At 34.6% G+C, this 19,417-nt stretch overlaps 1 protein-coding gene across 9 annotated transcripts in view; it reads right to left on the bottom strand.

The window, feature by feature from the left end:
• Prpf40a (pre-mRNA processing factor 40 homolog A) overlaps positions 1-19,417 on the bottom strand; it is a 42,486-nt gene that overhangs the window by 5,291 nt on the left and 17,778 nt on the right. For 3 of the 9 annotated variants that reach the window (XM_057754513.1, XM_057754517.1, XM_057754521.1), the window contains exons 6-21: positions 13,473-13,583; positions 12,468-12,588; positions 12,178-12,231; positions 10,861-10,885; positions 9,674-10,027; positions 7,751-7,859; positions 7,250-7,314; positions 6,694-6,858; positions 6,133-6,241; positions 5,364-5,514; positions 4,342-4,475; positions 3,536-3,650; positions 3,272-3,375; positions 3,065-3,181; positions 2,663-2,800; positions 1,977-2,072 (exon numbers count right to left, since the gene is read on the bottom strand). In XM_057754513.1, the coding sequence (XP_057610496.1) occupies positions 1,977-2,072; positions 2,663-2,800; positions 3,065-3,181; positions 3,272-3,375; positions 3,536-3,650; positions 4,342-4,475; positions 5,364-5,514; positions 6,133-6,241; positions 6,694-6,858; positions 7,250-7,314; positions 7,751-7,859; positions 9,674-10,027; positions 10,861-10,885; positions 12,178-12,231; positions 12,468-12,588; positions 13,473-13,583 (1,968 nt within the window). The remainder of the gene's footprint in view (positions 1-1,976; positions 2,073-2,662; positions 2,801-3,064; positions 3,182-3,271; positions 3,376-3,535; positions 3,651-4,341; positions 4,476-5,363; positions 5,515-6,132; positions 6,242-6,693; positions 6,859-7,249; positions 7,315-7,750; positions 7,860-9,673; positions 10,028-10,860; positions 10,886-12,177; positions 12,232-12,467; positions 12,589-13,472; positions 13,584-19,417) is intronic. The other 6 variants (XM_057754514.1, XM_057754518.1, XM_057754515.1 and 3 more) reach the window with 3 other exon arrangements.

Below are 19,417 nucleotides of genomic sequence, written 5' to 3'. Positions count from 1 at the left end.
TCCTCAGAAGCATTTCCTACTTATTCAGACAGGGAATACTTATGGAACTGTGTTCGTAACAATGAACAACTTGTTGTGGGCATGGGGACAGTTACAAAACAGCTCAGTATGTGAAGGTGCTTGCCACTAAGACCAAGACCCACATTCTAGCTCTCGCACCCTGATGGTAGCAGGAGAGAACTTCTGACTTCCAAATGCACATTGTGACTTACACATGTGCATACACAATCATAAAATATTTATGAGGTTACTTAGAAAGGAGAGGTGCTGCAGTAAAAGCTGCTTATTCCTAATGCTATACCCATGTATCAGAAAACACCACCTTTGGTCAAATAAATAGAAATGGAAAATATGATTAAGAAGGAATCCATCTTTATCTCACTGAATGCTGTCTCAAGGCCTAATTTAACTGGTCTCAAAATCTGGAAGTGTTCAGCTCTTTTTTATGCTATCATCTTTAGCTTCATTTACCAACTCACTACATTAGCTCTAGTTCATAATCACCAAAATCACACAGCTGAAGATCCTATGTGTGTGATTGTGTGTGATGTATGCATGAAAATGTGAGGACGTGGACTCATGCAGAGGACAGATGAGGACACAGGCATCTTCTTTAACTTTTCACCCGAGACATGTTTCTCACTATGTCAGAAATCCCTTGTTCTGACTATGGTGGCTGGCTGCGAAGCACCTAAGGTTTACTTTTGGCCATCCCCCGTGCTTGGGTTACAGGCACACACAGCCATGCATGCTTTACTTTTAGTGGGTGCTGGGTAAACTGTTTTTAATACTTCCACAGCAAGCACTCTTACCCACCGAACCATCTCTTCAGCACCTGGAAGTTTCCTGAATTAAGAAAAGATAGGTAATACACTTTCTAGTGCACACCATCTCAAAATTCCAAATACAGTCAAATGTTTCAGAATCTGGGCATGATTAAAACTGATGCAAGATTTATGTGAATTGAGCCTGAGGTTCTATATTTCTGTGAGGATCCTATATAATACAAGGTAGTATAAACAACTGAAGGCCAACAAGGACCAGTTATATAGAGGCCATATGAGTTCATGGTAACAGAGCAATTTGTTAACATTGAAGTCAAAAACAGATAATTTTATTACTCATGTGCTATCATATCAATACTATGATAAATGCATACTATCTTTTGGCTTAAAAGTCATTAGTTGTCTAGAAGTGACTCCATAGTGAACTTTTTTTTTTTTAAAAAAGTGTATACACATGTGTGTGGTCTCAGTTTGTGTGGGTGCACGTGTGTGCAAACGAACATGCAACTATATGTGGAATTCACAAGTTTACACTGATTGCTCTCCTCCTTGCTCTCCACCTTATACCGAGGCAAGGTATATAGCTCACTGGAACCCAGAAACAGAAGATTCTGATATTATAGCTAGCCATACCACTAGGATAACAGGCATTCTACCATATCCTCCCTGAATTTATGCATGTTGGGGGATATGAACTCCAGTTCTTAAACTTGCAGGGAACGAGTTTGCCTGTTCAATTGTCTCCTTAACTCCAATTGAGTCAAAAAGCACAGCTAGAAAAACCTTTCCTGCAAGTTACTTCAAGTTGTCACAGCTGGCTTATTTGTAACAGTCACAGCTGGCTTATTTGTAACATCACTGACTTGTTGTGAGAACTTAGTTCACACATCTAATAAGAGTACAGCTTCTGAAACAGTTTTATTTTTAGTTGTTTTCCAAGAAAACGTTAGGATATTCCGAGGCTTATTGTTAGCTACTAACTTATTATGTGGCTGACAAACAAACAGCAAATCTGATGCCAGCTTTAATATAGGCCATGCAAACCTGTTTTTCATTTGAAACAATTCTACAGAAAGAAAACACTCACTCTCCTTGATCAGAATTATAAAACAGCAGTGCATGTTAAGAAATATACTTGACCATTTTAAATTCAAAGTTTCACGTTTTATGTCACAATAAACTAAGAATTACCTCAAGCACATGCATGAAATCTTTAAATATTCTTTTTCTTTCAGATTCTAGAGTTATGTCCTCAAATGCTGGTTCTTTTACAAATCTCTCTCGGATCTGTAAAGCAATGACATGGAATGAATATATGATAATGCCAAGAAAATCTTTTTTTTTTTGGTTTTTTTTTTTTTTTTTGGTTTTTTGAGACAGGGTTTCTCTGTGGCTTTGGAGCCTGTCCTGGAACTAGCTCTGTAGACCAGGCTGGTCTTGAACTCACAGAGATCCACCTGCCTCTGCCTCCCGAGTGCTGGGATTAAAGGTGTGCGCCACCACTGCCCGGCCTGCCAAGAAAATCTTATCACGACTAAAAGGTATTTGAGCTATAGGTAAAACTGTGATAAGCCCTAAAGTGAGTATTTTGTCTTTCAAAAAAATTCTAGCAGGTCATGGTAGTGCATGTCTGGAGGCAGATTCAGGAAGACCTCTGAGATCAAGGCCATCCTGACCTACCGAGTCCCAAGACAGCAAGTGCTACCCCAAGAATCCCTGACCCCAGGTGGTGGCGGTTGTTCAAACAATTTTTAACCCTCTCTAAAATTCAAATCACAGAAGACTTTTGACATATCTAGTATGGTTTATGACTAATTTTAGTGTATTTCAACTGTAAAGCACAGTCCCCATTACAGACAATTTACGAGTATACATACATCTTCCCAAACAGCATCCAGCTCTATCGGAGGAGCAGCCTGTTTCAACATACTCTTAAATGCAGACTCTTTTCTTTTCATTTTCCGTGCTTCCTCTTTTTCTCTTTCACGCTCACGGGCTTCTGCCTTTTCTAGTAACTATCAAAAAATCATATCTAATAAGTTATGATAGTGTAAGTCCTGTTTCAAATATTCATTGTTCTGAAAAGCAGTATCGCAGTATCATTTATAAATGTTTCAACTTGACCTACAACAATAAAAGGTAAGAGAGCCATCATTCTTATAAATTTTGTTTGACTTTACCTTATACATCCATTCACAGTATCTTACCCCACTAGCCTACAACCATAAGTAGTAATTTTCAGATGAATGATAATCTAGATGAGTGATAATCAAACTTACACTGTTGAAAGCCAACTTGATATTTCCCGCATCCAAAGTAGTTGATCTTTTTGTTGAACTGATTATTGCCACAAAATCTTCAAAAGTAGTATTTACTTCAACTACAAATCCTTTATCCTAAAAACCAGAAATCTTATTATAAGTAACACAAAACTCCAAGGAAGGAATCGATGTTTTCAAATAGGTAAGAACAAGTGTCTTATTTACCTTAAGAATGTCTTTTATTATCTTTTTTTCATCATGATAACGTGCTTTAAGATCTTCAACATAAAACTTGAAAAGATCAAGTGCAGTTGATCCTAATGAAAAAACTAAAGAAGTCAAAAAGCTAGCTCTAACCAAGAGCTGCAATTACTTTTTGTTTGTAAAACAAACATAAAATAAGGCACACACCTACCCCACCAACCGCTGCCCCTCACCCTCCACTCCACTCCAACTACCAGGTTAGGTATGGAAAGAAAAGAATCTCACCCGGCTGACCAAGCATATTAGTGAATCTAATGTCAGAACTAATAGTTGGATACAGTTCCATCCAAGAGGACATAGAATGTAGTTGTCCATGCTCATGTAATTCATCTAAAAATATCTGTATAAGAGGAAATAAATACATTTGAAAAATCCTTAGAAATATACAGAAACATGTTAAAACTTGTTAATAAAATCACAAATGCTTCTATTAGTGCTATCCAACATTTTTAGGTACAAAGAATATTTGCCATTTCATGGGAGTAAAAGTGTTTTGAGCATAAACAAATCATCCAAAGAAAGGGTTAGGGGCAGAAGCAGCTCTTGCAGAGGACCTAGGTTCCGGTTTTAACATCCACACTCAAAATCATTTCTAACTCCAGTCCCAGGGGATCTGAACATCAGGCAAGTACATGGTACATACACACATGTAGGAAGTAAACTCATATATATAATAAATCTAAAATTAGACATAAAAATACACTACTTTCAAAGTGTTTAAACTCCCATAAGAGCTTAATTGTTACACTCCTAAACTGTACTATAGCATGTTCTTTGGAAATCATATATTCATTATTCATCCTTTTTCCTCATGCTATTTTTCTCAGCTAAAATCTTATGTTCAAGTAGAATAATGTTTGCTACAGCCTTGCCTCAAATATCCAAGAACAATTTCTAAAATATAGAAATTCAAGAGTTTGACATATATGGTCCAAAACAAAGTTTATGTAGTGAACTGGAAACAAGGAGATCCTTGTTGAAATTCAATGACTGTATTACAGACTAAACTCGAAAAGGCATTTTTCTATTACCTGGAAAGATTCCCTATTTTTACGCTGCCGCCTCCTTTCTCTCAATAAAGTCTTCTGTTTTTCTTCTTCTTCTTCCTTTTCTAAAGCCCGGATATGTTCCTCAAAGCATATTAATGCATCTTCTTTATCCATGTCTGAAGTATTTTTCATATAAAAAAGAAATAAATTTGAAATATTAACAAAGATAGTTTAACTATTTGCATTAAACTCTACAAAAAGTTCAAATTCAGTGCTCAAAAATACTTGCATTTGAACTTAGACATGATCTTGTAATGATACAAATTTTAAGCCTTCAAATACTACAAAGAATAAAGGGAAGCGCATATGCACATGACAAAAGGAACTAACAGAACAATGTTATACTTAATCCCAAATACATTTTCATTATTTTATTGATACAAATTTTTATTAGTTCTAAGAGTTTTGTGTGTACTCTGATGATATTCATCCCCCCGCCTCTTCACAGATAAACTCTCCACTTACTCAGCTAACTTTGTGGTCCCTACCACTCCACACTTATTTAAACCCGTCAAGAACAATGTCTTGGGATAGAGGGTCTTCCACTTAAGGGTCGTCAAATTTATCAGGAGCTATATTTCAGAAAAAAAACTGCCTCCCTCTCCAGCAGCCATCAGTAGTTGCTAACATTCTACAGCTACGCAAATTGCAGCCAACACCCATCTCCATGCTGCGATTTGTCTTATGCAGGTGTGATTGCTGTCAGTCACCGTTGAGTTCCTAAGTGCAGCTGCTTTACTTTGTTTACAAGACACCAGTAATCTACAAACGGTTGACTTATTACATATTTCAATAATTATCTGTTAAAAGTAACTTGGATCTCTAGAAAAGTATTTTTCCCTAAAGCAAAATTCAATTAGAAACAACCCATTATAAAATAAAGTATTTTTTTTCCAAAAATACAAATCCTTGTGTAAAATCGAGCTGGCAACTGCATAAAGTCAGAGCAGTCCCACTGGGGGCACTGCCTCTCACTATCTTCCTTATGTGCGCATTGTTCTTACTCTGTAACTCTTCATCCTCTGCAAACGTTGGGTTATCCATTAGATACTGCTGGGCTTCAGACCAAGTAGTAGAGTACGTAACATTAGCCATATTGTCAAGTATGTTTTTTAAGGCTTCCCAATTTCTCTTTCGTAACTGCTTTGCTTGTTCCTACAACAAATGTTTGGATAATTCCTTTAACATTCAAACAAGGTATCTGAATTATAATTACTTAAGATATTCTAACATAAATGTAACATGTTTCATTTTCTTATTGTTCTTTCTTAATGTGTAACAGAGTCCTTACCTTTAGTTTTCCATCACTCTTTGAAGTTGGAATCCAAAAACCTGTATTGCTTTTCTATCCTCATTCCATAAACACATGTCCTCACCAGCATGCAGTATAGATACAATTTATGAGGGCTACAGTGTACATGTAAATACCCAAGTTTTCACTGAAATTCAACTATGCTTAACTTTTAGAAATACTTGCACTTTCATCTATATATCCTTCAATAATAGATGCAAAACAATTTAACAGAGTTAAATATTGGAATAAATCAGCACCACCATGTTTTAATCACTTATTAGTATGTGTGACTAAGAGGGGAAGAAGATTTAAGAGTTACTCATTTTATCTCTTAACATAGCTTCTAATGAATCAATATGACATACAACATACAAATACAACATAAGAAATCAAAGAAACTGGTGTTGTTTACTTTTACTAATTTAAATAAAGAAAAAATCTTACTCAGAATGTTGAAATATTGGTAATTTAAAACGCACCTTTTCTTTTTTTGAAAGGAAGAACAAAACGTCTTCATAGATTTCAAGCCGATCACGCTCTGAAATAGCATTCCAAACTTCCATCTCCCCAAACATTTGCTCGGCTTTTCTAAAGATTATGAAATCAAGTGTTACTAGCTTACTGTATCACTATAATTTTAGATCCTTTTTTTTTTTCTCAAAGACAGGCAATGGACATTCTCTCCACTATAAGCTCACAAATGCAGTACTCAGGATAACTATAACACTCAATAAAATATTTAAAAAAGAGCAAAAGCCTCTATTTTCTCTTAGAACAATTCATATTAGGTAAGGCTTTGTAATGTAAATAGCCCTTATCCCCAACACCACTTTCTGCAGACCATAAAACAGGCAACCATTAATGTACTATGTTCATTCCCTAATTAATACCTTCAGTAAGCCTGTAAGTTAATGATTTTTTGATATCTTATAAAATTGCTACATCCTCATTTATACAGCTGTTTCCATTAGCATCTGTTTTGGATGAGATAGCAAGAAGCATGACAGGAGCGACAGGGCCTACACCATTAGAAACCTTACTTGTATCTGGTTGTGGAAGTCATTTTCTCGTGGTTTTCTAGAAAACGCTGAAAAGATTCCTTAGCTTCTTTGTATTTTGATCTTGCTTCTTCTTTTTCTTCTTTCTCAGTCTGAACTTTATAGGCATTAAAAGCCTGCTTTTTTTCACTCAGCTTTGCTAACGCACTAAATAACAGAAAATATCATACAAGAATAAACATAAAGAATCAAATGCTAGTGCTTTAGAAAATATCATACAAGAATAAACATAAAGAATCAAATGCTAGTGCTTTAGAAAAAAGTGATGCATATATTAAGAAAGGGTCAAATTTATTAAAGATATAAAATTATTCTAAAGAGCAAGTTCTAGTGTTAAAATATTCTAATTTCATTTGGAACAAGGTGCTATAATTGTAGGATAAGCCTTTTGGACTTTAGGCCATAGCACACATAAAATACTTCTATTCATGCTAATTACATAGCTATGAACAGCTGTTTATTACAAAGCTATATTCTCTTAAACAATTTTAAATGTCCTAAGATTAATGTAAAGTTAATTTAAAAATTGCTGTATTACCTGTACCGAGGATCATTAATGATCATTTTCATAGCTTGTTCCCATGAAGCATTGGAGGGTACCCGCTGAAAATTATTTAAAAAAAAAAAATAAAAATTTTACAGAGATAATGGTATTATAGGATAGCAAGTTTAACACTCACTGCAAGTATCAAGCACCTCCCTTTGCAGATTTTTTTATAGTCCAAAATTTTCAATGAAGGAAATTTGTGATACAGTTATTGACTGAAAGAAAGCTCACACTGAAATTGAAGCAGTATTTTTTGCATTACCAACTAAAAGATAAGCAATAATTTAACTAAAAAAAGTCTTATTTATCAAGGCAAAAAATATCACTGTAAACTAATACCTTGTTGAATTTCCAAAAGCATTCTTCAATAAAAACACAACGAATTTAGTTTGTTTTCAGTTACAAAAGTTCAGAGATTAATATTTTAAATAAAGGCACCAAAATGAACATTTATTAGGAATTATTAAGGGTTACTTAAAAAGTCTATAATACCTTTTCTTTCAATAATTCTTTAAATGCTTGCTTTGCCTCCTCCTTTGTATTCCAAGTATATGTTTTTTTTGCAGGTTGGCTCTCTTCCTCTTCTTTTTTAGGAGTAAAACTAGAGAGAGAGAAATTTAAACATGCTATTCATAATTTCAATAACTATTTTCTGCTTACAAAATCATTTAACTGTTTGACTGTGACCTAAAACTTGTCAATTTTTGGAAGAAAGTTTCTTGTATGAACCCTAAAAATACAACTATCTGAAGACACTAAGTTGACTTGTGTCACTAGTCTCCAGGGTAATAAATGGCTCATTATATTTATTCACATGTTTCATATCAGTGCTCTAATAAACCTGTTATTTTTGCATGTATACAGAAAGCTAAAAAGGGTATACAGAACAATCTAAGTGATCAATTAGCAAAAGTCAGCTTAGTTAATTTTTTAAACATAGTATTAAGAGAATATAGCAATTAGCAATAATTCTATGTCTTCTTTTTCGCTAAGTTTGTACTATGGCACAAGCACCAAGTCATTGTTTAAACCAGAAGACCTTAAATATTATTTGACAAGTTGTGCATAAGACTGCTAAATTCTGATTTCAGAAAGAATTAATATAATACAGAATTAGCAACAACTTGTTTGGGGTCCACTGAACTGAAAATAATTTAAACAATGGAAATGACACTGCAATAAATATGGCTATAAGAATGTAATATGTATGCACTATATCATTCTTTAAGTGTCCTTTACGTAGAAATTAATTAAAATCATTAAAAGATTATAGTTCAAGAGTTATAGTGGAATGTTTATTAGGAAAAAACCTTTTAAAACCATGAAAAATCAATTAACCTGCCTTCCACATTCATAAAAAAGAATGAAAATAATCACATAAAACATCTGTGATGATCACAGAAATCTCTCATCATTTGGAAGCAATTTGATTACGCAACACAACAGATTATGTATTAAAAGTAACTCATTATATATATATATATATATATATATATATATATATATAGAGAGAGAGAGAGAGAGAGAGAGAGAGAGAGGAGGATTTGAAATAATTACATGTAATTATCATACCAAGTTGCAGAAGGTATTTTGAGCATCTGAGTATTTTGGTGCTTAAAAATTTCAAGAATAAAATGTAGAATGATATTTCCAAAGCTTATGTCCTATCATTTGACCTTTATGGATACAGAAAATATCGCATAGTTAAGGTAAAAAGAGTAAAAGAAAATGTTGTCTCTACTCTTAACTGCCTCCTAATGTACCATTTCATTTCCTTTTAATTATCTCAGTATTAAAACATTATACAGCTATTGGTCAAATTAACAGGAGAGAAAGAACACTGACAGGAGTAAAGATGGAGGCAATATTAACTGGATAATAGTGTTTGGTCAGATTATTCATCCATTTTTACCTTTTTTGTATATCTTGGCTCATATGGTAGAAAAAGGCAGTTTTGCAATCATTACAAGGAGTGTCTTTTGGTGACTCCTCTATAGAGTGCCTTCTCTTATCTGAGGCATTTTTCAACAAAGCTGTTTGTATTTTTCAATTTATTTACAATAAGCTTAAAAATAAGCACCACCAATAACCAAAAAGGAATGAAATCAAGTTTAATTCTGTTCTATTTGGCAGAGCTTTTCACCTTCCAAAACTCATCTGTGCTCAACAGAAATCTATACTATTTTTTTAGCACTGGGAACAGAGCACATAAATCAGAGAAGGAAAACAGACACATTCCTCTAAAGAGCAAACTAACCAGGGCTTACTCCAAGCCTTTATTTAAAATACTGGAAGTTTGTAAACTGATTTTTTTTTTTCATTTTTGCCTTGATTTTTATTTCACTGACTAAATTAACAAGTTCTTATAGTTAAGTCAGGCACTGACTTTCATAACTCTTGAGTTATAAAACTTACTCGGTTACAGTTTCTTGTTTAGAAGGTTCCTCTCCAGCATTACTGGACATGTCACCACTTAGATCTTGAATAGCCGTGGTATTAGCAATCTGTGCTTGTTCTTCATTGGCTATAGTTACTGAATTTTCATTATCGACAACAGTAGCAACAATGGAAGTAACTTCAGGCTCAGGAGCAACTGGAACACTTCCGACAGTATTAGTAGGTGTGGTGGAAGTATTGGCATTAGCAGCTGCTGCAGCAGCTGCAACAACAGCAGCTGCTGCTTCTGCAGCAGCCATGGTGCTCATAGTGGTAGGAATTTCTGTTGTAGGAACTGGGGCTATGGATGTTGTAGTACATTCTTCTTGCTTGCTACACAGTAAAATAAAGAAACAGCATGAGAGTGAATACAAGGTATGGAAGTGGGGAGGAAGAGAGAGAAATGGTCATTTCAATACTGTAACAGTAAAACTAACTAAAGCCAATCTTAAAATAATAACACTAAAGGAATAATAAAGGGCTAAACAAATTCATTGACAGTAAACTAAAAAAATCACCCAAAAATATCACAAAAAAAAGATAATATTAATTTTATGTTTGTTTTAGAGACTATCTTGCCATGATGCCTATGCTGGGCTCAGACGCATGGGACTCAGGCAATACTGTGGCTCTGACCTTCTTGAGTAGAGCTGGAACTAGTATTATATGTGTTATCACTTCCAGCTTCTACCATTATTTGATTTAGCATACCTGCACAGTAACATGAAATAAGTGCCCAAACAAATTACTTTAATTTCCTAACATTCAATTTCATGAAAATCTCAATCTGTTCTTTTGCATAATATCTTCTTTGACATATATCAAAAATAAGAACTTTAAGTCTATATTTAAAAATTAAAGGAAAACTTTGTGGGCTGGGGTTGTACAGCTCAGTATTTGAGGGCGAACATGTACAAAACCTTGGGTCTATTCCTGAAGACCATAAAATAAATTTAGTGTAATGGAGGACACACACACACACACACACACACACACACACACACACACACACTTATATTATCCCACTCATAATCTTCCAAACACATCAAAGACATCAAACCATTAGCCTAATCCTGTTGAATAGTTTTTTAAAGAGGACACTAAAACAAGAATGTCATGGAAAAGGCCCAAATTTATAAACCCTACTGTTTTTCAAAATCACTTACCTGCTTTCTTCAGCTTTGATCATTGCTATTAAAGAAAAAAGAAGAGTCATAAACTAGTTTTTAAATAAAACCAGTGAAAACAAACTCTAAAAGGAGAAAGTACCATAATCTCATAGAATTTATCACCTGAAAAGCAATTTAAAGCTCACTTTAAAGAGCAAGTGTTTGCTTTAGTTTCCTCAAGGCCTCATTACAACAATGAAAACTTGCCAATAGCAAGAGTTCAGCAATCTTTCCTAGTGCTGATACTCCAAAAGCTGCTGGCCTTGCAATCACTCTAAAAATACTCAGCATTTTGGAATACAATAGTATTGCCTCCAGGAATAAGACTATTTTTTTAAAAGATAAAAATGTAAATTGGTATCATACTCATGAAACTTGAGTCCATTTTTTTCCCCATTTTTCATACTAGCACTTACAAGCAGATTAGCAGCTATGCAAACCAACAATTTGTAGTCATATCAGAAATGAGCTTGACCTAAGTGAGCAATTTGGGATACTATTGATAACATTATTAACTCATGCTCAGACAGTTTAGATAGAGCTTTAAAGATCTGAGCACTCAATATCTGTTTTCATTCTAGGCTCTGGTAAACTTTAAATCTGGTGGTAAAACACATACTTTAATTTCTTATCACTAGGAATGAGGCGCTCCATGTAAGCAATGATAAGCTTAAATTTATAAACATAATTTAAAAAACGTTATCACTCATTAAAATATTTCTGAAATTTTAACTAAATGCAAAAATCCCCCACATAACCTTCTGCTTAGCTAATCTAGAACAGTTTATGATAAAAGATCGTATTTTAAGAAGAGTTCTTAATTACAACGTCCGCTATTTTATTCCCTGAGTATTATGCTAGATAACAATCTTTTCAAAATTTTGAAAGGTAGTGAATAGTTGACAATGTTTAAAACTATCCTTCCCTAAATGAAATATTTATTTACCCTAACTTTTAGATGAAAAGCATATTATTACATTTCATAATTAAAACAAAATCAGTATTTTATATATATACTGATAATATATGAACAAAATAATTGCTATTAAAGATCAACTACTTCCCACTATCATTATTAAGCTTAATCACATATTCCATGTATGCACCAACATTCAAAAGGATAATGAGTTTGTATGTCAACTTGTTCAACACAAAGTGTAACTTCAAAGCTCATTTATAATATAACTCTTAAATAAAAGTGATTGTTTGAATTAATGTCTTTCACTGCAGATTCATCCATTCAAGGTTAGTGAAAATTAGTGACATACTTTAAATGTTAAATATAACAGAAAATGAATTATCAAAGCAGCTCACCATGCAGGTTTGATTTTGTAATAAGACCTCCAGCAACAATGGTATTCTGGTATCCTAGTTTCAATGGAATCAAATCAAATAAAGTCTATTTAAAATCTATACAACTGAGATCTAGAGCAACAAGAAAATAAAGAGCCCATAAAACTGTTACATCATTTAAAATTTGCAGACAAATTTTTTTTTCCAATTTGAATAAGGCCTTAGTTTAAATATCCCTATTCAGGAAGGGCTGTTTCTAAGTGACTGGCATATAGGCAACACTTCCCAATAGAGTTGTTTTCCCATCTTACCTTCAAGATCCTCAAGTTCCTTGGGTTTGGCCCAGCGGGACTCTTTTGTCTGAGAATTATAGTAATAAGGCTTCCCAGAATCAGATTTGTACTCTTTCCACGGGCATTTAGACAAGAGTTGCTAAAGAAGGGGAAAACATTCAGCAAAGAATAACACGTTCAGGACTGCTGACCATCCACTCATTTTCACTAAACATTGTCTACCTGTGTAACTCTAAATACCAAAGTTGTCAATTAAATTAATACACCATTTAACCTTTATAGTAACTCTAAAGAATTTAGATTCTTCTCCATTAATCAATATTACCTGAAGAGAAAGTAACTTGTCAAAGGTAAGAAATATACTTATAAGACACATTGTGAGCATGTGCACATATGAATAAGAAATAAACAGGGAATAAAATGCTCTCTAACAACCTTCCTTCTCAAGCCCTGTGTACTTTAGATGACTTGGGGGTGCAGGGAAAATACAGTTACTGTCGTAAGTTCTTTATTTAAGTTAAAATTGGAATACCACTGGCTGGGTAAAACTTACACTCTTCGGTGAAAAACATTACCTGTTCCTAAGCACAATGACTACTAAACATGCAATACTGTTTGCTTTAGTGCTTCAGACTTAACTTCGTCATATTTTATCTATTTTGAATGGTGAAATGTATAACACAAAATAAATACCCTTTCACAGGCATTTTCACAAAGAGAAAATATTATCTCTAAGACAAGACAGTATTTTATAGGCAGTTTCACTGCATTACATCAAACCCCACGGTCAACTGGAACTGTTCACATAATTTAAAAACCAAACACATTTCCATTGAGAAAAACTGCTTTCCCCTTCAATTTATTCTTCAAGACATATTTGAACATAAGACAATAGTAAACCAAAAGTTTTTTATTAACTCTTTGTCACATGTAAGAACTGCTCTTCGGATAGCTTAATTTAAAATTCTATGGACTATACTCAAGCTATCTAACAATCCTGCTTTTCAGTCTTCAAACATTTACCTCAGCAGGTGTTTTAAGATCATCTGGTTTTTCCCAGGTAGACTGTTTTGTTTCAGTATTATAATAATAAGTCCTTCCATCGGGTGATTTATGTTCTGTCCACATTGATTTCTAAAGGAAAAAAAATTACTCAAGTATAAAATATCAAGTGGATATTCACATGAGTTACAAGGCAGCAAGCATACGAAAACACCACATTTAAGCATGAAATGATAATTTTTTAACAGTTCAAATCACTTGAAATCACTTGTTAATGGACGTAGAGACAGAACATTTTAAAAATCATTCAAAGGTAGCGCTATATATATGACTGCCCCAGAAGAATAGTAGCGTTGTATTTTCTGCATAACAAGATAACCCTCTAGCAACATAAACCTACCCCTATGGACAACATACACAAACTAAATACAGACATAATAAATATATAAAGGTGCATAAATAATGCATTTATCTAGTCTAATTTTAAAAAAGCAAAACAAGTACTCAGACAACTTTCTAAATCAACCCCCTATAAAGACACAGTTTGTAAAACGAGGAAAAGCAAAGATGGTTTATTGCAAAAAGCACTAACAAGATGAAAAAGGGGGGAAGATTCTTGTGTGATACTAAATATAAATCTATTTCCAATCAAAGGATCTACCCAAACAATTCAATAGTCTATTGAATTTGAAAATGAGTCCTCAGGTATGTTATTTTAGTTGTTTGAGTTTTACAAGTTCTTCTTTTATTGGCATCAGCTTTTTAAGAGGTAATAAATTTAGCCATGTTCTGAGATGCTAAAGATAATCTACACTCTATTTTTTCAAATAGATTACTATGCACATCACTTAAGTAGAAATAAAACACAATTGATATCACCTACTTGTTCCCAGACTGTTACACAGACAAACCATGTCTCAAAAAACAACAAACAAACAACCAAGGGGGAGAGTGGGTATCCTTGTCTTGTTCCTGATTTTTCTTTCATTCTTCTGTTGTTTTTATCTGATTTTGGTATCAAAATAATACTGGCTTTATGGAATAAATTTCTATGTACTGCTCCTTCACTTTTATCTTATGGCACAAATGAAGAATGGGAATGAGCTCTTTCTAGAGAGTTTGACAGAATTCACAGTGACTCAGTCTGGTCCTGTCTAGGCTTTTCTTCAAGGGGAGACTTTTAATCACAGCTTTAATATCATTGCTTGTAATAGGTTGCTTTAAGTTACTCACATTTTTGGAATTTAATTTTAGTAGGTGATGCAGATTTTGAAATTGTTCCTTTTCTTCTGGGTTATCCTGTTTTTCAGAGTATTCATTTTCACAGTAATGTCTAATAGTGTTTTATTTTTAAAACTGCGGCTTTTTCTTATTCCTCCTTCCTTTTTTTTTTGCTGCTGTTTTGAGTCAGTCTGTTAATGTAGGCCTCGCTGTCCTAGATTTCCTTTCTGTGTATACCAGGTTGGCCTCAAAGTCAGAGATCCTCCTGCCTCTGCCACCACACTGGGCTCCCTTTTTCTTTATGTCAAACTGGCTAAAGGTTTGTCAATCTTAGTAACTTTTTCAAAGATACAGCTTTGCTTCCTCAATTTTGAATATTTTTCTTTTGATTTCAATTAATTCCTTCCCTATTCCTTAATTATTATTTGTAGTCTGTGTTTTGGATGAGCCAATTGTTTTAGCTAGCAAAGATCAAAAAATTTATCAAAAGTAAAAAACTACCATGTAAATAGGCAGAGCTATCTTTGTATCAAACAAAATAAACTTCAAGCCAAAGCTAATTAGGAGCGATAAAAACAGAATATATTAGTCTGGGTTCTTGAAAGTTACACAACAAATAGGGAAACAGAATAGAGTGGCTTAGCTGGGCGGTGGTGGCGCACGCCTTTAATCCCAGCACTCGGGAGGCAGAGGCAGGCGGATCTCTGTGATTTCGAGGCCAGCCTGATCTAGAAGAGCTAGTTCCAGGACAGGAACCAAAAAAGCTACAGAGAAACCCTGTCTCGGGAAAAAAAAAAAAAAAAAAAAAAAGAATAGAGTGGCTTTTAGATTTGTGGTGCAGCTAATAAACAATGGCTGTCTGTCAACAGAAAGTCCAAGAATCAAGCAGCTGTTCAGTCCAAAGTATATGCCAGCATCAAAAAGTAAGCTCTGATACCAGTGAAAGAGGAATTTGTCAGTCAGGATGAGGGCAAACAGGCAAAGAGTGAGAACATCTTTCTTCCATATCCTTTATATAGGCTACCTCAAGAAGGTGTGACCCAGATTTAAGATGGATCTTCCCACCCTAAGATCTGGATTTAGGATAGTTCTTCCCACCTCAAATGATTTAATTAATTCCTACCAAGTGCACCTAGCTGCTTAGGTTTTAGTTTTGTTTTTTTTTTTTTTGTTTCTTTATCAGATATAGTTGACAACCAAGAATTTTCATATCAGGGCACTACATATTAATAGAGAAAATAATTCAAAGAATAACAACTGTGTGCTATAGGAAGTATTATGGCCAATGGTTACCTGCACACTGGGGCATGGCCTTATACCACACAAGCTGATGTAGAGCATGTGTCTGCTCTCTCTTTCCGGTTACTGGATTCAGTTTCTATTCTCTGTTCAAGCAGAGGATTCTGATTTGTGAGTTTACCCCTAAATAAATAACCATCTATTTCTCAATTCTGAGCTAGTGTGGGATTTCCTACAACTGTAGACATTTATGGACCAATACTGGAGTAGAGCCCAATACCACGAAACAAACACCAAAAGATATAGAAGACTACACAGGTCCTAACAAATAGTGGGGGTCTTCAAAACTACGCTTCCACATTTAGATAGGACTTCCAAATTATGAACAAACAATTGAAACCTCATAGCTAAAATATATTATGGATAAACTAATACTCAAGAGACAGAGAAGCATCAGCATGCATGAAGAGAGAGAGAGAGAGAGAGAGAGAGAGAGAGAGAGAGAGAGAGAGAGAGAGAGAGAAACAAAGAAACAAATATTTGGAGACTAAACAATGCTTTCTTAAATGAATAATCAGTCATCCAAATAACCAGAGAGAAAATAACAAAATTCAGACAAATGATAATGAAAATACATCAAATCAGCACCTTCGAAGCACAGAGCCAAGGCAGCCTAGAAAAGTTTAAGTGATGTTTTAAAAAAAAGATATATCAAAAGAGACAACTTCATTATGTACAAGGATCTCAAATACATTCTTAACACAAGTCATTAACGTTTTAATACGCATCTTCACATTTTTCCTAATATTACTCATACTTTATACTATGGAAATGTTAGACAAAATGTAAATTTTCTTAATTGAGTTTCAAGTGTTGATAAAGCAGCAAAAAGAACTCTAATAAACATCAACATTGCATTTGTTTCAGGAACTGCTAAAAAAAAAAATACAAATAAGACAGGGGAGAACCGAGAAGTCTACAAAGGAGAGGAGAGTCTTGAAGATGAGAAGCTAGAGGGCTTGGATATCCAAAGCTAATAAAGATCAAGTGAGCGCAAGCATCCATGATGGTCATTTGTTAAAGAGTGACCAAAGAGTTCAGTATGGAATATTCAGTAGTCATTTGGTATTTGAAGAAAATTGGAATTAATTTTTTTTTCTTCAAGACAGGGTTTTTCTCGGTAGCTTTGGAGCTTGTAGACCAGGCTGGACTCAAACTCAAGAGATCCACCTGCCTCTGCCTCCCAAGTGCTGGGATTAAAGATGTGTGCTACCACCACCTGGCCTGAAAAAGTTTGATTTTTAAGTGGGTGGGGTACCTCATGAACTAACCAAAAATTAAAAATAATTTAAAAAACCCAGAATCTCCATTTCCTCCTATTGTATGCAACAACAAAGAAATCGTTTTTTTTTTTAAATATTTATTTATTTGTTTATTATGTATACAGTATTCTTCCTGCAGGCCTCATTCCAGATGGTTGTGAGCCACCATGTGGTTGCTGGGAATTGAACTCAGGACCTTTGGAAGAGCAGGCAATGCTCTTAACCACTGAGCCATCTCTCCAGCCCCAAAGAAATCATTTCTTAAATAGATTATGATGTGCTATGACAAATGGGCTTATATATGACAGTCAGCAACAACCAGCTCTCAGTGGTTGGAGTCAGAAGTTCCAAAGTACTTCTGAATGTCAAGTTTCCGTCAAAAAATGGTCCTGGTCACTGTTTGGCAAATCTGATCTACTACAGCTTTATGAACCCACTGTATCTGAGAGGTATGTTCACTATATTGATGAGCAGTTTTTATAGCTGTACTAAAATACTCAAAAGCCTGCAGCCAGATATGATTAACAAAAAGGTCTCAACCCTTCCCCAAAATGTTTAACAACATATGATATAACCAACACTTTGAAAACTGAATGAAGAATTTTTAAGTTCATTATCTAATATCTGATCACTTGGCCAACTTAACTACTTCAAACATGCTGACAGCTTTTTGTAGGGAATACACTTCTACAATCAGCAACATGAAGAAAATGCATTCCAAGAGTTCTACTGAATCTGGAAGGACTTTTCACACAATGGGAATAAATTATTTTCAGTTTTTTGAGACAGGGTTTCACTATGTATCCCTGGCTTCCTAAAACAGTCTGTCAACCAGGCTAGGCTCAAACTCAAGAGAACCTCCTGCCTTACCCAGACACCCCCAGAAATACACCTCACCGATCTTTCTACACGAGTCTCCATAAAGCTCAGTTTACAATGACAATCACAACCGAGGGAACAGGTTACAGGAAAAAAAAAAAAAAAGATGAAAGCAACAAAGAAACGCTCATGAGTATACAGGCATTTTGATTCACAAGTAGGCCTAACAAAATAAATTGTAAATTGACAGCTTTGATAAATTATGTCTGGAAAAATAGGTGGGTAGTGAGTGAGTCACTGAGAATGAAACTGGGTCTTTTTTTCTTACTTCATAAAAGTCCTCAAAGTGAACTTATTGCAAGACCTGAACTACTGAAATTAATAAAAGAAACACTTCAGGATAGTGACAATTACTTTCTGAATAGGACTCTACTTCAGAAAATCATACAAAAAGTGACAAGCAGGAATTTATCAGATTGAAAACTTATGCACAACAAAAGGAGCAACAGGGTAGAGAGACTAAGAATGGTAGGAAATCTTTTGCCAGCTGTTTGTCTCACAGATGAGAAAAACCCCAAATTAAGCACCAACATGTGGATAAGTGAACTGAGCAAACATTTTGCTGTTTTTTGAAACTGGGTCTCTCTGTGAAGCTCTGGCTGTCTTAGAACTAGCTATGTAGACCAGGCTAGCCTAGCTTCTACCTCAGAGATCCACCTGCCTTGGGCTCCCAAGTGCTTGTATATGCATGTGGCCACCATACCCAGAAAGCAGACAATTCTTAGTAACAAAAGACTCATAAATATATGAGAAAATAACTCAATATCCTTAACTAGGAGGGAAATAGAAAGAAGTTCTAACTCCTGGCAGTCAAAACTGGAATTATCAAGAAAAGAAAAAAAAAAAAAAAAAAACCCATCAAACTACAAATGTTGTGAAGGTTGTAGACAGGAATCCTCATCTACTGCTGCTCTTCAAAAAACTAATCTAGGTCGGGCAGTGGTGGCGCACGCCTTTAATCCCAGCACTCGGGAGGCAGAGGCAGGCGGATCTCTGGGAGTTCGAGGCCAGCCTGGTCTACAAGAGCTAGTTCTGAGACGGGCACCTAAGCTACAGAGAAACCCTGTCTCGAAAAACCAAAAAAACAAAACAAAACAAACAAACAAAAAACAAAACAAAACTAAACTAAACTAGGACTTAATATACCACTTCTCAGTTATATTTCTGAAGGAATCAAGTCAAAGCACAAGCGAGTGCTGCACACTCACATTTAAAAACGACACCCTCCAAGACAGACAAGTTTTGCAACATTCTGGGTTCCTATAAATATTGGAGAACTTTTATAAAATAAAAAATAGGGACTTA

Source organism: Chionomys nivalis, chromosome 22 (assembly GCF_950005125.1).
Source record: "Chionomys nivalis chromosome 22, mChiNiv1.1, whole genome shotgun sequence".
Taxonomy (NCBI): Eukaryota; Metazoa; Chordata; class Mammalia; order Rodentia; family Cricetidae; genus Chionomys; species Chionomys nivalis.
Note: the sequence above shows the minus strand (reverse complement) of the source record. Positions and strands in the feature narration are given on the sequence as shown.